The 20956-nt window shown below is 39.5% G+C and overlaps 2 protein-coding genes across 3 annotated transcripts; one reads left to right on the plus strand and one right to left on the minus strand.

The window, feature by feature from the left end:
- Positions 1-266: 266 nt before the first annotated feature.
- Positions 267-5479, plus strand: LOC134181201 (transcription factor 7-like 2). Its single transcript, XM_062648431.1, has 6 exons — positions 267-484; positions 1000-1199; positions 1959-2364; positions 2425-2578; positions 2631-2703; positions 5082-5479. Exons 1-6 carry the CDS (start codon positions 332-334, stop codon positions 5314-5316), a joined length of 1221 nt encoding a protein of 406 aa, XP_062504415.1. The 5' UTR covers positions 267-331; the 3' UTR covers positions 5317-5479.
- Positions 5480-5703: 224 nt separating this feature from the next.
- Positions 5704-19781, minus strand: LOC134181200 (probable methylmalonate-semialdehyde/malonate-semialdehyde dehydrogenase [acylating], mitochondrial). Of its 2 annotated transcripts, XM_062648430.1 has the most exons (19): positions 19678-19781; positions 19546-19578; positions 17198-17272; positions 15781-15942; positions 14096-14174; positions 13378-13501; positions 13282-13312; positions 12144-12291; positions 9092-9156; positions 8984-9040; positions 8866-8925; positions 6908-7037; positions 6747-6844; positions 6593-6676; positions 6459-6533; positions 6292-6396; positions 6101-6199; positions 5815-5956; positions 5704-5753 (listed from the first exon to the last, which is right to left on the minus strand). In XM_062648430.1, the coding sequence occupies exons 1-18, from the start codon at positions 19726-19728 to the stop codon at positions 5855-5857; spliced, it is 1578 nt and encodes a 525-aa protein (XP_062504414.1). In that variant the 5' UTR covers positions 19729-19781; the 3' UTR covers positions 5704-5753; positions 5815-5854. The 2 variants fall into 2 exon arrangements, with proteins under 2 accessions (XP_062504414.1, XP_062504413.1); XM_062648429.1 differs by having other exon boundaries at positions 5704-5956.
- Positions 19782-20956: the final 1175 nt, after the last annotated feature.

Below are 20956 nucleotides of genomic sequence, written 5' to 3' on the forward strand. Positions count from 1 at the left end.
CATTTTATGATATCTACACTTTGTAGTTATTAGTCACATGACTACTGCAGACTTCGTTGTTTCGTCTTTCAGAACGTGTTGCTAATCCGGATAGTGTATGTGCAGTTGTTATTGTTTCAACCTTGCGATGAGGTCGTCATGAGGTGATAATGTAAACTTTTCTAATGACGTAAAAGGATGCCGCCACTCTTCTTATTCGTCAGCCAATTACCATTGCAGTCGGTGCCCTTTGAAGTTTCCTCTTGATAGACCGCCGTGTAGCAGGAGTGCGCAGAGTAGCAGTCTGCTGCAATTTCGTCTTGCCAAGACGCGTCGTTTATGAAATTGTGACATGTCTCAGACGGTGCTCGCTGCTGGCGGAGACGACAATCCGCGAGATGAAATGAAATCGTTCGGTGACGAGGGAGACGAAGCAGAAGCAGCAGAACATCTTGACGACGAGCTCGGACTGAAACAAGAATTAGAAAACGGCGACGACCGACTGGTAAGCAAAGTTTTTATGTTTGTGCTGATTGTCGTTGCTGCTTGCATCTCCAACTTCCTATCTCTGCGACGGCGGCGAACGTCAAAGGGTCGGCGTGTCTGTCAAAGGGACGGTGTTTTTTGCTCGTTCTGTCTTTTATCGGAGACGAGTCGACGAGCGAAGGGCGTGCGTTGAAATATTGCATGCAGAATTTCTTTCCTGTTGCGTGTCAGTTTGCCAACGTTGCGTCGTCGCTTTGCTTTCCAACAAGTTGTATGAGGCAATCAGCCTACCAGCACGTGACTTTCTCGTCTCCTTATCGTTTCTGCTCCTATGAAGGACGCAGACGAATCGATTTGCTGCGCGTTTGCCTTCATCGATCGCCTGACTGCTCGTGGCAGTATGTGAAGTAGCGCATGTCATCGATTTGCTCGTGAGTTTGCATGCACCGGAAGTTGAGCTCTTGTTTGCGGTTGTACGAAGAACTCGTGCCAAACTTGAGAACGTCGCTCCTCATTTTACTTTCTCTTTGTCAGGTTCGTGCTATGCCGGCCGACATGTCTGCAGTTGGAGTGAGCTATCGAAGCGGCATGCCCATGTTGTATCCTTGTCCTCCTTACCACGCGACTAACATGGAACCTCCTTCATCTGCACGGATGCCTCTACGACCACCACCACTCACTGCACAGCCTCAATCTGTCGTTGCATCGACCTCATACGAGCATGGCCAATCGTGGTATGTAATAATCATTTAACAGTTAGAAAATGGATGATGCACAATTTATCTAGTTAAATGTTGTCATAATGGACTGTGTTGGAATGAATGGTTACGACTAGTTACTCTGGGCTCGTAATTGTCATGTTGGCTGTTAGGGCTGCAAGTAGTTCACTGTTTTTCAAAATGATAATTTGTTAGATTTGACAGGTTCAACATTTAACTAAATTAGTCAATCACTGTACATCAGACTTACTTCATGTGTTGACATGCAGTGCCAGACTCTATTTTTACTTTACTCTTTTGCTGCTTTGATGTAAAGGTAGTAGGTCAAGGTGCTGGCTGGTGGTGAGGCTGCATGACAACAATTATACATGTAACTGTCTAGATTCAGCACAGTAATGTAATTATGTTAACTAAAGTAGCTTAATGTTCACTGTAATTGATGACAGGGTAATGTATTTTGTTTGCTGGTCACCATTATTACCAAGACAAACCAATTTAGAATAGATAGGAAGATACTTATTTTATCTCCCTATCTATAGAGAATCACTTATGTAAGCTTCCACCATCCATAACTCAGTTGTGTATGTCAACAATGATTTGCATTATGAATTATGTTCTTGCTCTAACTACTTGCTTTACATATAAGAAATACAATAGCATAAAGTACTGTAGTTGTATGTCTATTGAGTAACAGACTGCCTTTAACTTTCACACTAATGTATTAATGTTTTCATCTGTCTGCTACCCAATAGTAGTGATTTTGTTTTTTGTTAGGGTTCCTCGTGGCCAAACTGTTCCTCTTTCTGGTGGTCAGTATATGCCATCTATGAACAGTGGATTACCTCGTCTGCAACATCATCCACAGCCCAGATTTTATGGACAGTATCCTATGCAGCAAGGTGGAATGCATGGGCAGATGGGTATGATGATGCCTTATCAGCAACAGTTCCAACAAGGAGGGATGGTCATGCAACAGGCAGGATATCCTCCACAAGTGGTGCAACACCAACAAGGAGCTGGTATGATCCCCATGTCACCCTCAGACAATATGACTCCCGGTCCACACGTCAAAAAACCTCTGAATGCATTCATGTTGTATATGAAAGAGATGAGGCAGCATGTCGTAAAAGAATGTACATTAAAAGAAAGTGCTGCCATTAATCAAATTTTAGGAAGAAAAGTGAGTCATTCAGCATTCACCAATGTGGTAATGAAACTCATGCTACAATTTTTCATGTAGTGGCACGCATTAGACAGATCAGAGCAAGCTAAATATTATGAGATGGCAAGAAGGGAACGTGCACTACACCAACAGTTGTTTCCTGGTTGGTCAGCAAGAGACAATTACGCAATAGCAAAGAAGAAAAAGAAGAAGCGAGACAAATCACAGACAGGTATTTACCATCCTCAGTGAATGGTTTGCCACGTGCTATCGTCTGTTGATAGATGCAGCTGCCTTGAAGAAGTGTCGAGCACGATATGGATTGGATCAGCAACAGAAGTGGTGCAAGCCTTGCAGGTATGTAAGATTTATCTTTAATATTAATGTTTGTATTACATTTGAATTAGGCAACTACTACATTCCGTCATTTAGGCACTGCAGTGATTATTCATTTCCTACCCCAGGGCTTTCTAGTGGGTGCTGTATATTTATTTGGATGTACTACAGGATTCATCATGTGAATGCCAGATCAGTTCACTATAGATAATAGTACTGGGAGTAGCCCAGTTTACTTAGCACATACTGCTATAGTCCACAACCATGCAAAAATTGTGCTTTAGATTTTTTCATTTGCCTCCTTCCTCCAGTTTCTGCTTCCTCTCCATTCTTGTACTCTGCTCATTTGTGCTTACTGTCTTTCTTCTGCTCAATTTTTATGTACGTCAGTGGGATAGTACGTCAAACTTGAAGAAAGACGTGTAGTTTCAGAGTCTTTCATATCTTGCACGTGTACGAACCAGTAATGTGATGGTGAACACTTGCAAGTGACCCTGCTGCAATCTCTAAAGGGTGGCACTTAAGTTAATTAAATGAGAAAGTACAATTATATGTAACTAGCTGAAACCATGGAGGTTTCTGAAGCTAAGTTGAATTAGCATGTGTGCAGGCACGTCCGTCCATTTTCACACATGACATTGTGTTTGCTTGGTGAACAAATCTGGAGAAAACTCTGTTGGAGAGCTGTAACTATTCTAACATGCAAACAATTTTCAAATTTGGATATAGGAATAAAGGAGTAATTAGACTATCTACAAGTTCATTTCCTGTTGCGTAGGATATGTAAAGCTTGATCTGTACTAATGGCAGGAAAGCAAGACATTAGAGGTTTGGTCAATCAAAGAACTTTAATTAATCTCTTCACAAAGTTCAGTGTAAAAAGGCCAGCATGCTCAATTACAGATGTTGGGGAAAATGCACAATTTCCATGTGGGCCATTCTCGGTTAATAGAAAGGGTGATGTGAAGTACGTTGCCTCAATCAGTGCTCATCAGACATACCAGGAATTTTCGAACAGCACCCAGCCAAAAAAGACTGCCCACTGGGCCATCTTTTGGAAACTGTTCTCATTTACAGCCCATGGGCCGCTAATGAGGATCAAGATTGTGGTGCACAAATTTGGTCGATATTCTGAGGCTGTATTAGTAATGTGCATTGCTGCATGGACAGGTTTGGCAACCCCACAGCTGTGGATTAAACAGGTAACCTCTAAACAAACGCTTGACAAGAAGTTTAGGAAGTCCGTCAGGTCTGGTCGCACTTCTGAGTTTATAAAGACTAAGTATCTAGGCAGGATGTTGCAAGATGGGCCTCACACTTGCCTACTCTGGTACTCAAGTCAATCTGCCAATTTCCAGAGTTTCCTACGAATCGCGCCAGTGCTTATTGAGAACAGAATTTCTATTACTGCTGCCCTGGGCGCTGTTTCGGAAATTCCCGGTACATATATCCCAGAGATGTATATTTGCCTATGCATCAATCTCGTCTTTATTTGTATATCTGTCACTTCCTTATCAGATGAATGTACTGAAAGACTCTAAAGGAGATTCTGAAACTACAGTTGGTGTAATACTGTTCCTATCTGAAAGAATGCAAGACTCAACTACACTACATCATTCTGTAGTGCCAATAGATTAATCATTTTAACACTTACCACCACTAGGCTGTTTAGCCTTTACAATTTACAGATGTCTATGTCTGGCATAAGGACAGAATGCGTTTTGGGATTATCATGTAAACGTTTTGAGACTGTAAATGGCTCTTTACTCATTCGGCAACACTACCACCAGTGTTGTAGTATTCATGGCAGCAAAGCAACATAACCAACAATGTTGCTTCCACTGCAGTGCACAGTGAAGTTTCTTGCATACCTTATATATAGATATTATATTATATTTTACAATACCCCAACATCCCTCCCAGCATCTCTCCCAAGTCAAGTAGGCAAATCCCAACTACGAACATGTAATACTTCTAATTGCGTACGTGCGTGTAACATCTTGGCGTTGTAGCACCATAGGTGTACAGACAACTGTTCTAATATGTTCTTGAAAGCTTGAGGAAACGGTATCCCACTGATTGATGATGTCTTTGAACATATTCCTTTTAAAGTCTGTAGAGTGAAAGATGATATGAAGTCCGGAGATTCAAAAACTAGTGGATAGAATAGACCACCTCCTGTGGTAACATTGGCTTCATGCCTGGCATCTTTTTCAAATTCTGCTGCTTCTTATATATATATATATATATGGACATCTGGGACCTCTAGATTGTTAAGCTTTACCTTTTCTTTTTATCATGTCCTGTATGTGAGTTTGCAGTGGTATGTACCAATGGGATTTTTTTATTTTCTACCGTACTTTGTGTGCTGTTCTTGAGCTTGTTTGTGTAATGTTTAGGAGAAAGAAGAAGTGCATTCGATTTACTCAGCTCGGTGACTGTGCATCTGGTGATGAGGGTCAAGGTGTTGTAGACGAACCAGTAACCACAGCCGAAGAGACAAAAGTTGATGTTGTACAAACCAATGGCAACGCAGTAGAGGAAGATAGTGAACTAGGAAAACCTGTGGTCGAAGAACCTGCAGTGGAAGCTGAAAATCAGACTGTTGATATATTAGTGCTAAAAGAAGAGTAAAGGATGTTGTACTATAACATGAAAACTATTACTTCCCTACATTGTGACTACTATAATTGTAATTGTAGCCTTCATGCTAGTAACCTCTTCCTACCAATTTAGAGTCATTGAAGTCGTTGCTGTTGATTTCGAATTTTGTAATAAATTTAGTTTACATCAACAAGCTGCACAGTACCGCCATGTTATTGCCAAACCACCTGTTTGTTCTTTCACACCAAAATCACTTGCTAGTACAAATTCTCCAGAAGTGCCTTGTGCTCCAGCTACACTCAGTGCATATCCTAGTTGCCTGTGCAGTTTTAAACAGACACTGAAACGTTACAAAATAAAAAAAAAGCAGCAAACAATGGTATCTATCTCATGCATGGTGATGACCTGACACACACGGGCAATACAATGATCAGATTATTGAGGTTACCCACAAATCAAGTCAATCTCTAGTACATAGCACAGTACAATTGAATTCATCACGAAAAAGCAGTGCCTTGATAGTACTACCTCAGTATCGTCCAGTGTCAGTCTGCTTCACAAGGCCGCTTTATCTCATAGTGGGCATGACTGTAGCAGCTTTGGAGTGAGTAACATCTTCTGTTCGCCACAACTGGGTGATTGTTTTGACTTGTGTATAGAAGTTAATACCCTACACAGACAATCATGCAACTCGTAGTCTGCCTCAATACATTAATGCATCATAGCCAGACCCTAATGTACTGATGATGAAAGCGAGCAAATCCAGAAAGGCTGGCTATGTGATACTAGTGATAATGATATGACTAGCACAAACCTGTTTTCCATAGAAGTTTGCGTCTCCCCGAAATGAAGCCCTTGAACCAGTAAAAGAAAACATAGGAAGAGGTACAGGAATAGGAACATTAATACCAACCTATGATATGCAAAAAACCTGTAAGGCCACAGTTGCAACAATGTCTGTGATGACGCTCTAGTGGATGGTAACATGCATGCAAGTAAACTTACTTGTCCAACATCGATATCGTTCTGGAATTTCCTGGCAGTAGCACCACTTGTAGTAAAGATGGCTGTGCCATTGCCGTAAGGGTTATTATTGATCAATTCCACAGCCTGTGTACATTACATCAGTAAGAAAGAAAGTGGTAATACAGAAACACAGTAAGATAACTAACCTCATCCAAAGTGTCAACTGACAAAGCAACAAGTACTGGACCAAATATCTCTTCAGTGTAGCAACGCATGTCAGGCTAAAAGTAATGAAAAAAATTGTGCAACAAATAATTCAACAAGCTGAACAATTCCTCACTTTGACATCAGCCAAGACTGTGGGTCCGACAAAATTGCCTTTTTCAAATCCTGGAACAACAATATCTCGACCATCCAACTCCAACTAAATGATGATAATAACAATAACACATTTTCACATCTATTTATAAATGTCCAGTGATAATGCACTGTACCTTAGCTCCTTGGTCTACTCCACTTTGTACAAGCTCACACACTCTTTGCTTGGCTTCAGGAGTAATAAGAGGACCCATGTCAGCACCAGGTTGATCACCTGAAAGAAGCATCGCATTCAGAGATGAGAAACAGCGGTACATGTACAATGTGTCTTGTGTACCAGCATTCACTTTCAGCTTTTTTGCTCTCTCTATCAAATCTGACATCCAGTTCTTTGATTCTCCCACAAACACAGCAGTTGAAAGTGCCATGCAACGTTGACCAGCTGCACCAAAAGCAGCACCAACCAACTACAACCAAACAACAATGTTCACTGCTTGCCAGTTATGAGATGCAACCATGCCAGTAACTGCCAAGTGCAAACAAAACACAAACAAAACCCAGTGAAAGTGCTCATTTATACTATTGTATTTTTCAGTTTTGAAAAACTGCATTCAACTATTCTCCAAATTCTTCCCAAAAATTCTCCACTAGCCCACTAGATTATTAAGTGCAAAGTTTTGCTTACTACTGCATATTTACTGCATTGTAAAACCAAGAAGTCTCAATGCATAAACAGAGTACAAAGGCTTCAATCTAGACATATTATTGCCCATGCAGATATAGGTACATACTTGATCCTACAGTAGCATTGCCTACTCTTGATGGCCCTTATCCTACTATTGCCAAAACTATGCATATACGTATTGCCTGCAAGCCAAATTACAAACCTGGCTGAGATCCAGTCATTCCGAAGTGGAAAGTACGTTACACTATCTGTAATGCATATGCACCACGTGCATCAAGCATGCTTGCACACACTAGCAAGCACGTGAATATCCAAATGAATACTACCAACCATGCAAATGTAAAGTCACACTCACACACTGCAACAACAAAGAGCTCGGTTAATTAACTACAGCTCACAATGATCAGTGTAGTCAGCAGCTGACTGTCAAAGTGCCCCATCAAATGCTGACAGTAATTTACTCCATACAAACACTTCAATAGTCTTTAGTTTACTTCCAGTATAAGATTGTTTTTGTTTATGATAATACTATAGAGTTAATTAGTCGTGATCCTAGATGGACAGGTTGTAGCAATAAACATGATCCAGTGTACACAACTTGACTTGATTATGACAGTAACGTGAGAAGCAGGATCTCAACTGCCACACGCATACTGCAAACTACGACAAGACTTCACAAGACTACCTTACACAGAAGACATCTTTAATCAGCAGTCTTTGCCACGTGTTTTAGACTAAATATATGTAATACCTAACTCTGTAGGTGGTCACGAAACATGCTCTTATAGCAGAATTAACCATTGCTGGCCTTGGTTTTGATAGTAAATAGCAAATGACCTTCACACTTCATTCACAGCAGGGCATACATGGGGCATTTAATGGGTTGGGTTCTTCCATGCCCCAGTGGACCTCCCAGTCAGTTCAACATGCTCTATGGTAATAAATCTATTATTGATTACCAGGTCTATTGGAAGACAATGGCAAGTATGCATACAGTATAAATGCAATACTGATATACACTGCACCTGATGTAACAAGCTAAATCTGCTTACATCCATTTAGCTACGTCTGGAAATGTGGGACATCGGACGCAAGCAAACACTTTAGAAGTTACTACCTCTATGTCTGGTGAAAATATCGCATGCAGATTGGTCATATACACAGGTATGAGCGGACCTCCGGGTCAGTTCGTTTGCACCTGAGCAGGCTAATATCAATATACACAATTTCCTCAACTAACAGCCAAGCTGCCTTGGAAAACCTAAAATATTCACAATCCAAAAGTTATGAGTGAGCAGCATACCTAACCACTTTGGCTTCACAAAACCAGGTTTCTAGTAATCTGAGTCATGCATGAAGTTCTAGACTAATTCATTTAACATAAGGCTTTAGTAAAGCAGCATTGGTAGACTTAACTTATTATGATGTTTCAAAACATGTAGCTTTACCATGTAAACGATAAACAGCTTACATAGGTATTGTAAATTGATGTCGATAATAAATTCCCAAAATCTCACTGCTTATGCCAAATACTGTAGTATACAAGCTCCCACATTACACAATAATGGCAATCCATATCTGACTTTGTTTACAATATCTTGCTAACTCACCTGGTTCAAAGTATGCTCCTTGTTTGCATCAGGCATCACAACACCATGATTCTTAGCACCCTTTAGGTAAACACTGACATATAGTCCATACTTCAACGCAAAGTAACTACAACCTCACCATGTTAGCTTGTACTCTCTTCCCATTTCTTGATCCTCTCTCATAGATATACTCCCCCTAGTCACATTATAGCAAGTAGAAAGTCGTCTGATCTTCGACATCACTTACTGCCGTGTTGGATCCAACAAAAGAAATTGCTCTAATGTCAGGAGCATCACATATAAAGTTGACAGCTGCAAAGCATACAACACCAAGTCAGACATGGCACATACAACTAATAATCTCTATGTATAAATTCCCCCAAAATGTACTATATATTTGTATACTATAATATGTACATAATGTAATATATGTAATATAATATATATATATATATATATATATATATATGTGTGTGTGTGCGTGTGTGTGTGTGTGTGCGTGTGTGTGTGTGTGTGTGTGTGTGTGTGTGTGTGTGTGTGTGTGTGTGTGTAATATAATATAATATAATGGCAAAAATAGATGGATAAGGAACTGCCGTTAAACGGTAATGCCCCCAGTCAGATGGCTGGGTTCCTGTGCACTAAGCAGTAGCTATGGGCTATGCTAAGCAATCTCCTGGAGCCTGGCCAGGAACTCGCAGGAGCACCGACTGCAACGCCAACTGTGGTGTGGGCACCCGAAGTCCCATCCGGACCCCAGTGGCTGATGGGCTTTGTCGCAGTCGGAGGGCTTTGTCGCAGTCGGAGGCCTTTGCCACCCCAGTCAATGACCAGGTACTCATTTATACTTCTGAGTTGAAGGAGGCAATTGTATATAAGTTTCTTGCCCAAGGAAATTATGCCATAGCTCGCCATCACTGTGACTTGAACCTGCAACCCTACAAAGTCCCAGATGTAATCACTCTATAGGATGACTCTCTAACCAACTAAGCTATCACATAATATAATATGTTCATGATGTAATTCTTGTGTCAGCTAGTACACAAGAAATTGGACATTCTCTCCACAAATTTCAGATATGTAGCCTACAATATCTCGTACAAGATGTCATGGCCTTTCCTATAAACCTTGCAAATGCTTCCAAATGCCACACTAGAATAAAGTCTGAGATTATTTGAAAAAACAAAATATTTATAGAGTTCTGGTTGTCTGACCATGATGGCCTGGGTTCAATCCCAGGTGGCAACAGCAATATAATGGAACGAGACTGTTGGTTCTTTCTCACTGTCTATTTGGCTATGTCTGTGAGATTAGACTTGTTTCCATCGATGGGGAGTTTCTGTGATCTGGCATGGAGATCGTTGGCAATAAAGATCAGTGCTTCCTGGTAGTCATTGATATCTACTGGGCATGCTGTTCAGAGCTGGCGAAATCCTCACAGAGCACGCAATCAATGATCGATAAGCCAGTTACTAGCGCAATATGGATTACACAGAGACATGTACCTCTCTGGGACTTACGTGCCGGGTTGGTGGGCGCCCAGTTGAGGGTAAAGACCCCACTTACCCTACTGAGAGGGTGATGACGACATAATAATCATCATAATGTTTACTTACACATATAGGCACTACCACATAGACAATACTCTATTAGAAAAATGTACCAATAAATGTAACCCAAGTGCAAAAGTTCAAGATTACAACAAATGTTTCTCTACGAGATGATGAGTAGCTACACCTACCTCGACCAATTGAGAACATCAGATGAGATCATTTGATCGAGTCTATCACCAAAAGTTATCCTTTAATAATACAAATAAAGAAGATTTTAAAGGCAGATGTGATTTGTTCTGGTACACATCCATAATTGGTGTAGTGTAAGTGTATCTAGATAAATATAGATTACATGATGTGTAGAGACCGGCACATACGGGTAACCGGTATTCAAATGACTGGGTAGTCTTTGGATTGAGCGGCTAGTGTATACATGTTATGATAGTCTTGTGTTGAGCAATATAATGCGTCTAATCAACTATGTGAACACGACTCATTCTCCCCGCAGCACATGGTGTCAAGAGTAAAGTCAGAAGTTTCAGTCATCAGACGTTGTCAGAGTGGTTACAAACCTACAAAGTAACAAGCATGAGTATGTCCACAGCTCAACTAAATACCAGAACCATTCGACTTCGCAAAACCGAAAAGCTGGATCAAGCAGTGACACCGTTTCGAGGGCTACTGACAAGCGTCAAACCTAATTGAGAAGTCTGGAGAAATGCAGATTAGTATGCTAATTTGCAGCATGGCCAATCAAGCCAAAGATATACTGGTAGCATTCGGACTAACTGAAGATGAACTAAAGAATTACGGCATGGTTTTGACAAACTTTGACGATTATTTTGTTAAAAAAACAAAACATAAAGCAAGAGATCATTGTTCAATCAATGAATACAAGCAGAAAGAGAACCCGTAGACAATTTCATAACCGTGCTATACGGATTAGTGAAACACTGCAAATACGGAGCTCTATGAGACGCAAAGATCGCCGAACCTACCTTAGAAAAAGAAGTTAGCAGAGTACAACAATCTAAAACAATAAGAGCGCAGCAACCATAAGAAGCGAACATTCAAAGCCGAGTTGAATAGCCCAGATACACAAATGGATAGAATTTTAAAAACTCGAAGAGAAACCAAACCAAGTTTGCCTTCGAAGCAGCACGAACGAGACAAGGGTCCAAGATGTGGCAAATTTTCAAACCATAGTACAAAAGACTGCAAAGCAAGATGCTAAATGTAAGAATTGTGGAAAGATCGGTCACTACTATTACGTTTGCAAAGCAAGCAAAACTCATACACTGTCACAAGTCCAGAATGATTCAGATACAGAATGGCTATATCTAGAATGTTTTACCGTAGATATAGTCACAACTAGGTGTCAAAATTCACATGTGGATCCTTGGTGGGTGACACTTCAGGTGGACAGAATCCCGTTGAGATTCAAACTAGATACTGGAGCAGATGTAACTGCAATTCTGTATAGACTATTCGCGACCAGATTAAAGAAACGGTTAGAGAAGAGTGACAAATGTTTGAAAGAACTGAGCTTGCAATCACTGAATGTCAGGGGACAATTCAAATGTTCTTTGGGGAGACGGTCAAAGAAATATCAAGAAAAGTCTACATATTAGCGGTCGCTGAAAATCTGCCAATCCGCAAAATAAATTCCCCACCAATATTTCATCTTTTACGGTATTTTGCTAAAAATAAAATTTAACATAAGTTAATTAAATATAACATTCTCACCATCTCGTGATCCATGTATGACATTGAGGACACCAGCAGGAACGCCTGCTTCTCTTGCCATCTCACACAGGATCATACATGCACCCGGATCACGTTCTGATGGTTTCAATATAAACGTGTTGCCACAAACCAGACCCAATGGAAACATCTGAAAACACCAAACATATGAAGCGTCTCTTCCCAGAATTCTCATTATCCTAACTCTTTACAAACATGGTACCTTACACAAGATAGACAAAGGCAAGTTAAAGTATGTCTGTGCAATGTAACAGTAACAGCTAGTGCCACCACCAGAAAACTTCCAACTCCGTCAACCAGTTCAGGCAGTAAAGCCTGGTTCATAATATCGACAGTGACACCGACTTTGACCCTGACACTGGAATAGAAATGCATCCTATTCCAGTGTCAGCGTCAGCATCAACATCAAAGGATGCCGCCCGCATTTTTATGTTGACGTCAATATTGTAAACCAGCCTTAATTAAGAATGTCAGTCAATCACATTAGTGTCTACACATCACTACCAATTGTCAAATTATGTCCAAACTACCAATAGATATAAACCTTGCTAGTTGGCATCAAACATGATGTAAGCCATCAACATGTAGCACATCAATCTAATTATTCTACTTTTAACTACCAAACAATGTGGGACAATGACATAATGTTCATGTACACTGACAGTGTGTACAACAACAAAATGTTGAACATTCATCCCTTTACAAAGCAAGTCTGCCCTCAGTATGCAACACCTACTTCTTAACATGGTATGTATCGATATTTCACTACCTAAACGACAATGCATCCAACTATACGTGGAGTAAAATATTGCAAATTCAATAGTAATTAAGACAAAACAATTTCAGAAAAATACTCTTACACACATGTTTAGTAGTAATAACCAACATGCAAATATGCATGCCTGCAAATGATAAACCCTTGACATTAAAAAAACTTCTAGCATAAATACTTCTGTTGCTAAACTAAAATGTTAAGTACAGTCACCACTACACATTTTAATTAAATAAGCAGTTGCTGAGCTATTCGCATTTCAACACCAAAACTGTTTAAGTAACAACTCAACTATTGCATAATGCTACTGTACAAAAGAAAAGTTCTATACAAGTTCAGGTGCCTTACCCACAAAGGAATCATGGCAGGAAAGTTGAACCTGCAAAATAAATAAAAATGAACAATTTCTTTATCTATGTTATATAATGTGATCATTCATCTTACGGAGTGATTCCTGCACACACACCTAGTGGAACTCTGTACGAGATTGTGTCCATGTCTTTGCTCACTGACGGTAATGTTTCTCCAAGTTGCAATGATGTGATCGAGCAAGCATGCTCAACTACCTCTGCAATAACACCAAAGACAAAGCTGCTGATTTCATACACAATAACAATTGATTTCATACACCATAACAATTGATTTCATACACCATAACAACAAGATCACGAAGTTACATCACAGAAATAACAAAACATATTAAAGACAGACAAACTAGTTAATTAAACCCTAAACTTACCTTGTTCTTTCCAAGATGCAATCAAAGTTGTTTCCACTAACTTATTCTCATACCCAGTTCTCTTCTTGTGTTCCCATATATGCATGTGGTCGAGCATGCATGTGCATATATATATACAGACGCACAAGAAGATGACTAGGTACGAGTCTAGTTTGACTAACAAGAGAACAAAACTTTATTTAAATTTCTAGTAAGCTCTGAATAGTGTTCATTATTTAAATAAAAACATGTCTAGATAAGTTTGGCTCTGCTTGTCAGCTGTTGATGCATTACAAACTTGACAATAAAAAGTCTGCAATACAGATAACCGATACAACTAAAATATAACATCATGACAACATTAATACAACCCAATACATAATGATAATACAGAAAATATTGTATATACAACCAACATGTCATAACGACTTCAAATACACTTACGTAGACCACGTAGTACGTCACCCTCTGCATCAGGTAGTGTCTTGCCCTGTTCCAAAGTTATAGATTTGGCCAACTCACCCTATACACACAACAAAACCGTACACCCAAAACTACATTAATAATACTCAAAAAACCTGAGAGTACCAATAATGCCACACAGTAAACTCAGATCCTAAAATGACTTAAATGTTAAAACTAAAGTGTACAACTAGAATCTAATCTTAATCAGATGCATGTAAGCAGGGTTCTGCCCACGATGGTCAGAGGTGGTCGGGCCCAACCATCACTCCACATGTTTCTACCACTACCAAATATTTTAGACAGTGTTTTACTTGCCACAAGCTAATGACCATTGACAGGTGAGCAGTTTGTTGACAGGTAAGTACTTTGCTCACACGGTAAGATGGCGGCATACCCGAATACAATCTATATAACATGATTTATCGCTCAGGGCACTAAGGTAGGGTGAGATCCAACACAGCAGTCTGCATGTCAGTGATAACAAGGCAATATCCTAGGTGCTCTGTAACAGAGCCAGTCAAAGTCATCTTCAAAGATCTTTGCTAGACAGGAGCACTGGCTGTTCAAAACCTGCAGCTGGTGCATGGACGGCAGACGTAAAACCATGCCATAGTATAAACGTGAGACTGGGCAACATAGTCCGAACTGTTGACAGAAGTTGCAGTTTTCTTAGTCTGCTCTTTCAGATAATGGACCATCAACAGTGTGATCATTTGGCCATTTGCTCTACTTCTCTCTCTATCTTAAATAACCCACGCCCCTTTATGCAGTGGATACCCGACCACCACTCCGAAAATCCTGGGCAGAACACTGTGTAAGTGCTTAAATTAAATCTGAATCCATTAGCCTGTCAGGTAAAAAATTTGAAATGATTAATTAACAAAACATCTACAATCTTAATTCTCCACTTTCAACTAGTACATACTTCACATTAAACTTGATTAGTCATCTACAAAATTAGAGAAGAATAATGTATGGCACAAAAACTATATTCTTAGGTCATGCAAAATTAATTACTTGTTGATCATAAATTTTGCTAATAGTTTGTTCTGTATGTGTACTGTTTACTGTGCGAATGCGTGTAGCAGGTCCTTACTAAGTAGTGACACATGCCTACAGTTGCCTGTGACATGTGCATACCATTGCGCAGACAGCCCACAGCTTTCTGTGTATTAAAGGATTTTTTTCAAAACAAGGATACCAGATAGAGCTGAGACTTTTTCGATTGATTCCCTTTTTTGTTATTCCACTTGCATCAGTGGTATTGTAGTGTCAACAAATTCCATGAGTCTAGATAAGAGTGCAGAGAACGTTACTCGTTTGTTGTTCACGTTCCTTGTCTCCACTGAGATTATGACCTTTGATGTTACAGTTTTATGATGGGTAGCAAGTTTTGATGATGTAAATCAACCATGGCACACACACACACACACACACACACACACACACACACACACACACACACACACACACACACACACACACACACAAAAAAATAGGAGCCATCTGTCTGTCCCAATGTTTTAGAAATTCTGATGATCAACAAGTAATTAATTGTTATTTAACATTATTATAGTTGTACCAAATACATGCATCTCCGTATACTAACACAATATGCAATCACCTGTCAAACACTAATTACCGTTTGCAAACATCTCACTCACCATGTTTGATCGAATAAGATTTTGAAGCTTGAACATGATTTGTTGTCGTGTCAATATAGACGTATCACTCCAACTTTTGAATGACTCTTTTGCTGCTGAAACAGCCAACTCCATCTCATCCTTTGTAGTGCATGGAACTCGAGTAACGACCTCATTGGTAGCCTGAATAGCATGAAGAGTTAGACAAGACAAGTTTCTGACAAGCCAATTAATTACCAAGCATAACTAAGACCCCTAGGTCTGTAAAATAACATTCTAGCTACAGTGTTGAGATATCTAAGAATGTTAGAATCACAAATAAGTTAGTTTTACTTGCTGCCAATAAAAAGGTAACGAAGTTCAAACCATCAAGGTCACACATCACAACCTTGTTTCAAATAGATACCAAACACCATCGCACAATAAATACCAAATAACAGGATATGTCTTAATTATTGTAGTTGGTATTTATGACTTCATAGAATTAAAACTAACTACCAACTTATCACTTTGATAATTATGACCTGACCTCCCTATTGGTCAATTACCTGCTTGATAATCCACTGAGGCATCTAGTCAACTACAGTAGAATGTTGATTATCCAAACTAACTGGGCATTCTTTATGTGTTCACAAATTCAAAATGTACGTATCATAAAACACAACAATTTTCACGCTGTATATACATATAATAATAAGTTATCATTGACTGACATATCCTACAGCTTCTATGTAGCCATGTTGATCAACCTGGTAAGCTGCATTTCCTTTTGTTTATGCACGTGACTCATACAGACCTACCTGGTGGAGCAGTAGGACAGCATGCACCATGATGGCAGGTGCACTGCCACAAACATACGATCTGCCAATCTGCGTGCTCAGATAACTGCATAACATGAACTACTGTACCCATAACCAACACACAATATCACACTCTGCTTGAATACAACCAAAGCACACCATGCAGTTAAAAGCCAGTGTTCCCCAGGAGGGAATAAAGGCAGCCAAGCCAAATGTTGCACACTATTTTCTAAAGCATGCATGGCGTGTAAACTTTTAGAGTTGCTAAACATAGCTTCTTGAATTCAACAACATAACTGATAATTGATCGGTGATTGATATTAATCATGCATCCCCTCTCAAGTTGACGTCTGAGAAAAACTGTCTGTGTGTTGGTGTATAACTTGAAATGTCCGTCCACCAAATTATAGAAACCACCCAAACAACAGTGCACAGCAGGATGGTAACTAATTAAATGAGCAAACTATTCAGTAAACCAAAAAACAAGTCATGCTGATTCCCATGTAGAAAGAAACCGGCAAGTTCAGTCTACAGCAGGAAAATATATTTCTATGTACAGTTAATAGAAAGTAAAGCAGTAACAGTTTACAAGACAACAAGTGATCACCTTACACAATACTACAAATTTGTTCACTGACCGGATTGTGTACATCAATCCACTCTTTCGTCTTCGACTCAACAAAGTCACCATTGATGAAGAGTTTAGTAGTTGGCTACAATAACATTGTTATTACAAATTGACCCATAATTACCAAACTCTTTTAGTTAATTACTAAAATATCCATATCAAGAAAACTACTTATGTATAGTATAAACGTAATACAAGTATGCTAATTTCAGTATTAAGTCCAAAATAAAATGTTTTAGTAGAAGCTTAGACTTAATCAAAGAACATGATTTAATGAACTACGTAATAAATCTATCAAATCCGTAGATAACTACCGATGTAAGTATAAATACTGATAATAATTGATTCATTCCATAGCTATAGATGATGCCAGTTTGTTGATGTAACAATACAAAACACAGTATGTACACAACGTCTGGTTCTGTCAATAATTATTGTTACATAAGCCTGTAATTGCCTACATCCTAACTACATTCAGTTGTTTCATGTTGGCCAATCTTAAAATCTGTTGCTAATTAACTAACTAAAACCAGACTAGCAACATAGTACTATAGTACGTAACAAAATTATCATAGTGCTTTTACACAAACCCTTGCTGTAATGTATAATGCACAGATTGTACTTTTCCAAAGTCTAAACATATTTGAGAAAGAAAACATTAAATGAAAGCATCTGTCAAATCTCCCGGTAATTGACATTTCAGGATAAATACATTAAACCCTCCAACAGGACCTGCTACAAAGTCATAATCTGATGGCCATGTACATATGCTCATGTAATGTTACAAGCTTTCAGTTATCAGTGAAACAACAGTCTACGTGAGTGTTAAGCTCGTGAGTTAGAAGTCTAAAGTTAAAGGCCAGCATATATCATGCATAATTATTGTGGTTCAAGTCAGCTCTGGCAAATAACAACTGTCGGAGTCAAGACCCCTTCTTTCCCAGCATTCCTACAGCAATGCTAATCTAATGTCAATGTCATGTCTCAAAATAAATTTTCTACAACCCTTTTTAATACTGTACAAACAGTTGATAGACCTCATTGTGCCAGTTCTATGCCAGATTGCTATGGCAGACAGACAGGCAACGACGCACACAAACAGACAGTGACAGTGAGACAATAGACAGATAGATTCCTTTAGTACTGGAACACTTTGGGTGTTGGGGCTGGGAGGCTCACAAGTACCCCCATCAACTGTCTGAGAAATCGGTTGACGAATTTGGCAAGAAAAACGGAGGCCAGTTCAAGAATTATTGGAGTCGATGCTTATCAGTTGCTCTACAATCATGTAATGCTAAAGTTTTATCAAAGAAGATCAGCCGTCAAGTGAAGATCGTTGACAGACAGTCAGACACAAGTTGCTCTTTAATTTTTTAGACAGGGACATCTATGTCCCTTTATGTAGTTACTAGTATGCAGTTGCTTTAGGAACATTTTATTGACACAAGTAATTAGCGGTTATTGCTATTGTATCGTAGTTCATGTTTGAAAATATATGTATTGACAGACAGACAGACAGACAGACAGACAGACAGACAAACGATTAGTTACTTTTTCATTAGCTTTAGTTTAGTTGTTGGCAACAATGTTCAGAGTGGAATATATGGTCAGTCATTGACCGACCAACTGGTGTTCATGTCTGACCACAATTTCGCTTTGATCAGACATACCTACATGAGTAGTCAAGATGTAGTGGTTATTGCATTAATGGGAGGGAATCAATGAGCGACCCAAAAGTCTAGACAACCGACCAAAGCAGCAGGCAAGATCTAATGATAGAGTTGATCATCACCAGATGCATGAGTGCATAAATGACAACACTGTAATACTGTAACAGTTTATATTTTGATAGCAAATAAATACAGCAGTGAATATAATGCAACAAATAAAGAAATTGAACTAACTGTTGATGTCAATAATTACAAGAAAGGATTGTGAAATCAAATACAAAATGAATGCACAAAATTTAAATGTCAGGTCAACCTCTTTGCTAGAGCACGATGTCCAACCAAAATTTTGCCCTACATTCCACTCTGATGTTTATATTTATCAAACAAATGACAGACAAACAAACAGACAGACAGACAGTGAAGGAAACTACGTGCTATGGGTATGGTCTCTCACATGATGGCATTTACAGGTAGGATCCATGCCATCATTGTCTACGTATTAAAATAGAATGTGTGAACAAGATGTTCCCCATTCTCAAATATTAGCAAAACTTCAATCTGCAATAATGTGACTTTGTGTACCTTATGCAAGCTACAATGTGCAACTAATAGCTAATTAATTAATTAATTACCAACAAAAATATACAAACATTCTTACTACACTCTACAATGTACTTTAGTTGCTTACTCCAGTGCCTGCTCCGTAGTAACGCCATGAAATCTAAAACAGAAGGAAATGAAGTGAAAGGAATCTCAGAAGAGAAACATACCACCCCGCAACACTTCACTGTATGTCAAACAGACACACTCAAAATCTTACCCCACAACATCTCTGCACATGTTGCGAAATGGAACGAAAACGTCGATACATAGCAGACGTTGCTCTCAGTGTTGGATGCGCCTAAGCTGGTAGTCTACAGATCCCGGATATAGTGTTGCGCGTGCGCATCGTTACCAGTACTGTTAGAATGTAATTAACTCAGTAACTATTTATGTTTCACACATGTTTTGGCTAAGTGTCTACTTGCACATCATGATCCCGCCTTTCTCCGCCTCTGGTTCAACTAAAATTTCCATTTTCAACTAGGTTCCAGAAGCGTCCGTAGTCTCGCGTAGTAGTCCTGACTCTAATTAATTCTGGAACGGACTTGCTTACTTACAACGGGCAACTCAAGAGCTTTCGATATCATTTTGGAGGTCAACTCAGTTGCTGAGGAAATGCCGCATTTCACAGTCTAATTACTAAGACTCTGTAATATGTGTGAATATATTTACCCGAGGCCCGGATATCCGGGCTAAGGGTATAGTAGTCGTCTGACGTGTGACCGTAAGACCGTATCTACACATGTACAGTACTCGATTAGCGCAGATGCAAATGAAGCTGTTCTGACCAATAGACTAGCCTCGTCCCCAGACTCTCGCGCGCCTGGAATTGTCATACGGGCACCGGACACAACTAGCGCGAGAGAGTCTGGGAACGAGGCTACAATAGACGAGAAGTGGTGTCATACCGACATGTCATCATAAGGCTCCGCCTCTCTTTGTTTAGTAGCTAACGAGAATTCGGGCGTCCATACAGTACATGGTGTGTAGTCTTTTACTTTATGTAAGGGTTTAGCATATAGAAGCAACGCCTAGTCTACATTTGCACATGCATGTAACATTGTTTTTCCGCCAACAACCAGGCGTCTAGAGAGCGCAGGCGCGTAGCCAGCAGTTCACCAAGGGGGTTCGACCGTACCTAACCATAGAGCTGTTCAACATGAAATTGTTTATAGTAGTTTAATTATTAGAGTTAAAACTTGAACAACTAGAGAACTCGTTATGACATAAAGATATTGTGTACGAGTGCCTAGATTTGAAAGACATTTGATAACAACTATGCAGACTGCTGCTAGTTTTGGTACTGCGTACATTTTGCGTAGCTATGCCTGACTTTCCAGTATAGCTAGGCTAGCTTCGAACCCAATTGGTTCCATTGATTTGCTGTTATATTACGTTACCATGCAGTGTGTGAAATAAATGATGATAATTTTGTCTATAGAGGTACTCCACACTTGCCTGTTTGACAAACAGACGAGCAGACTAAAGCTACGCTT

This window comes from Corticium candelabrum, chromosome 6 (assembly GCF_963422355.1).
Source record: "Corticium candelabrum chromosome 6, ooCorCand1.1, whole genome shotgun sequence".
NCBI lineage: Eukaryota > Metazoa > Porifera > Homoscleromorpha > Homosclerophorida > Plakinidae > Corticium > Corticium candelabrum.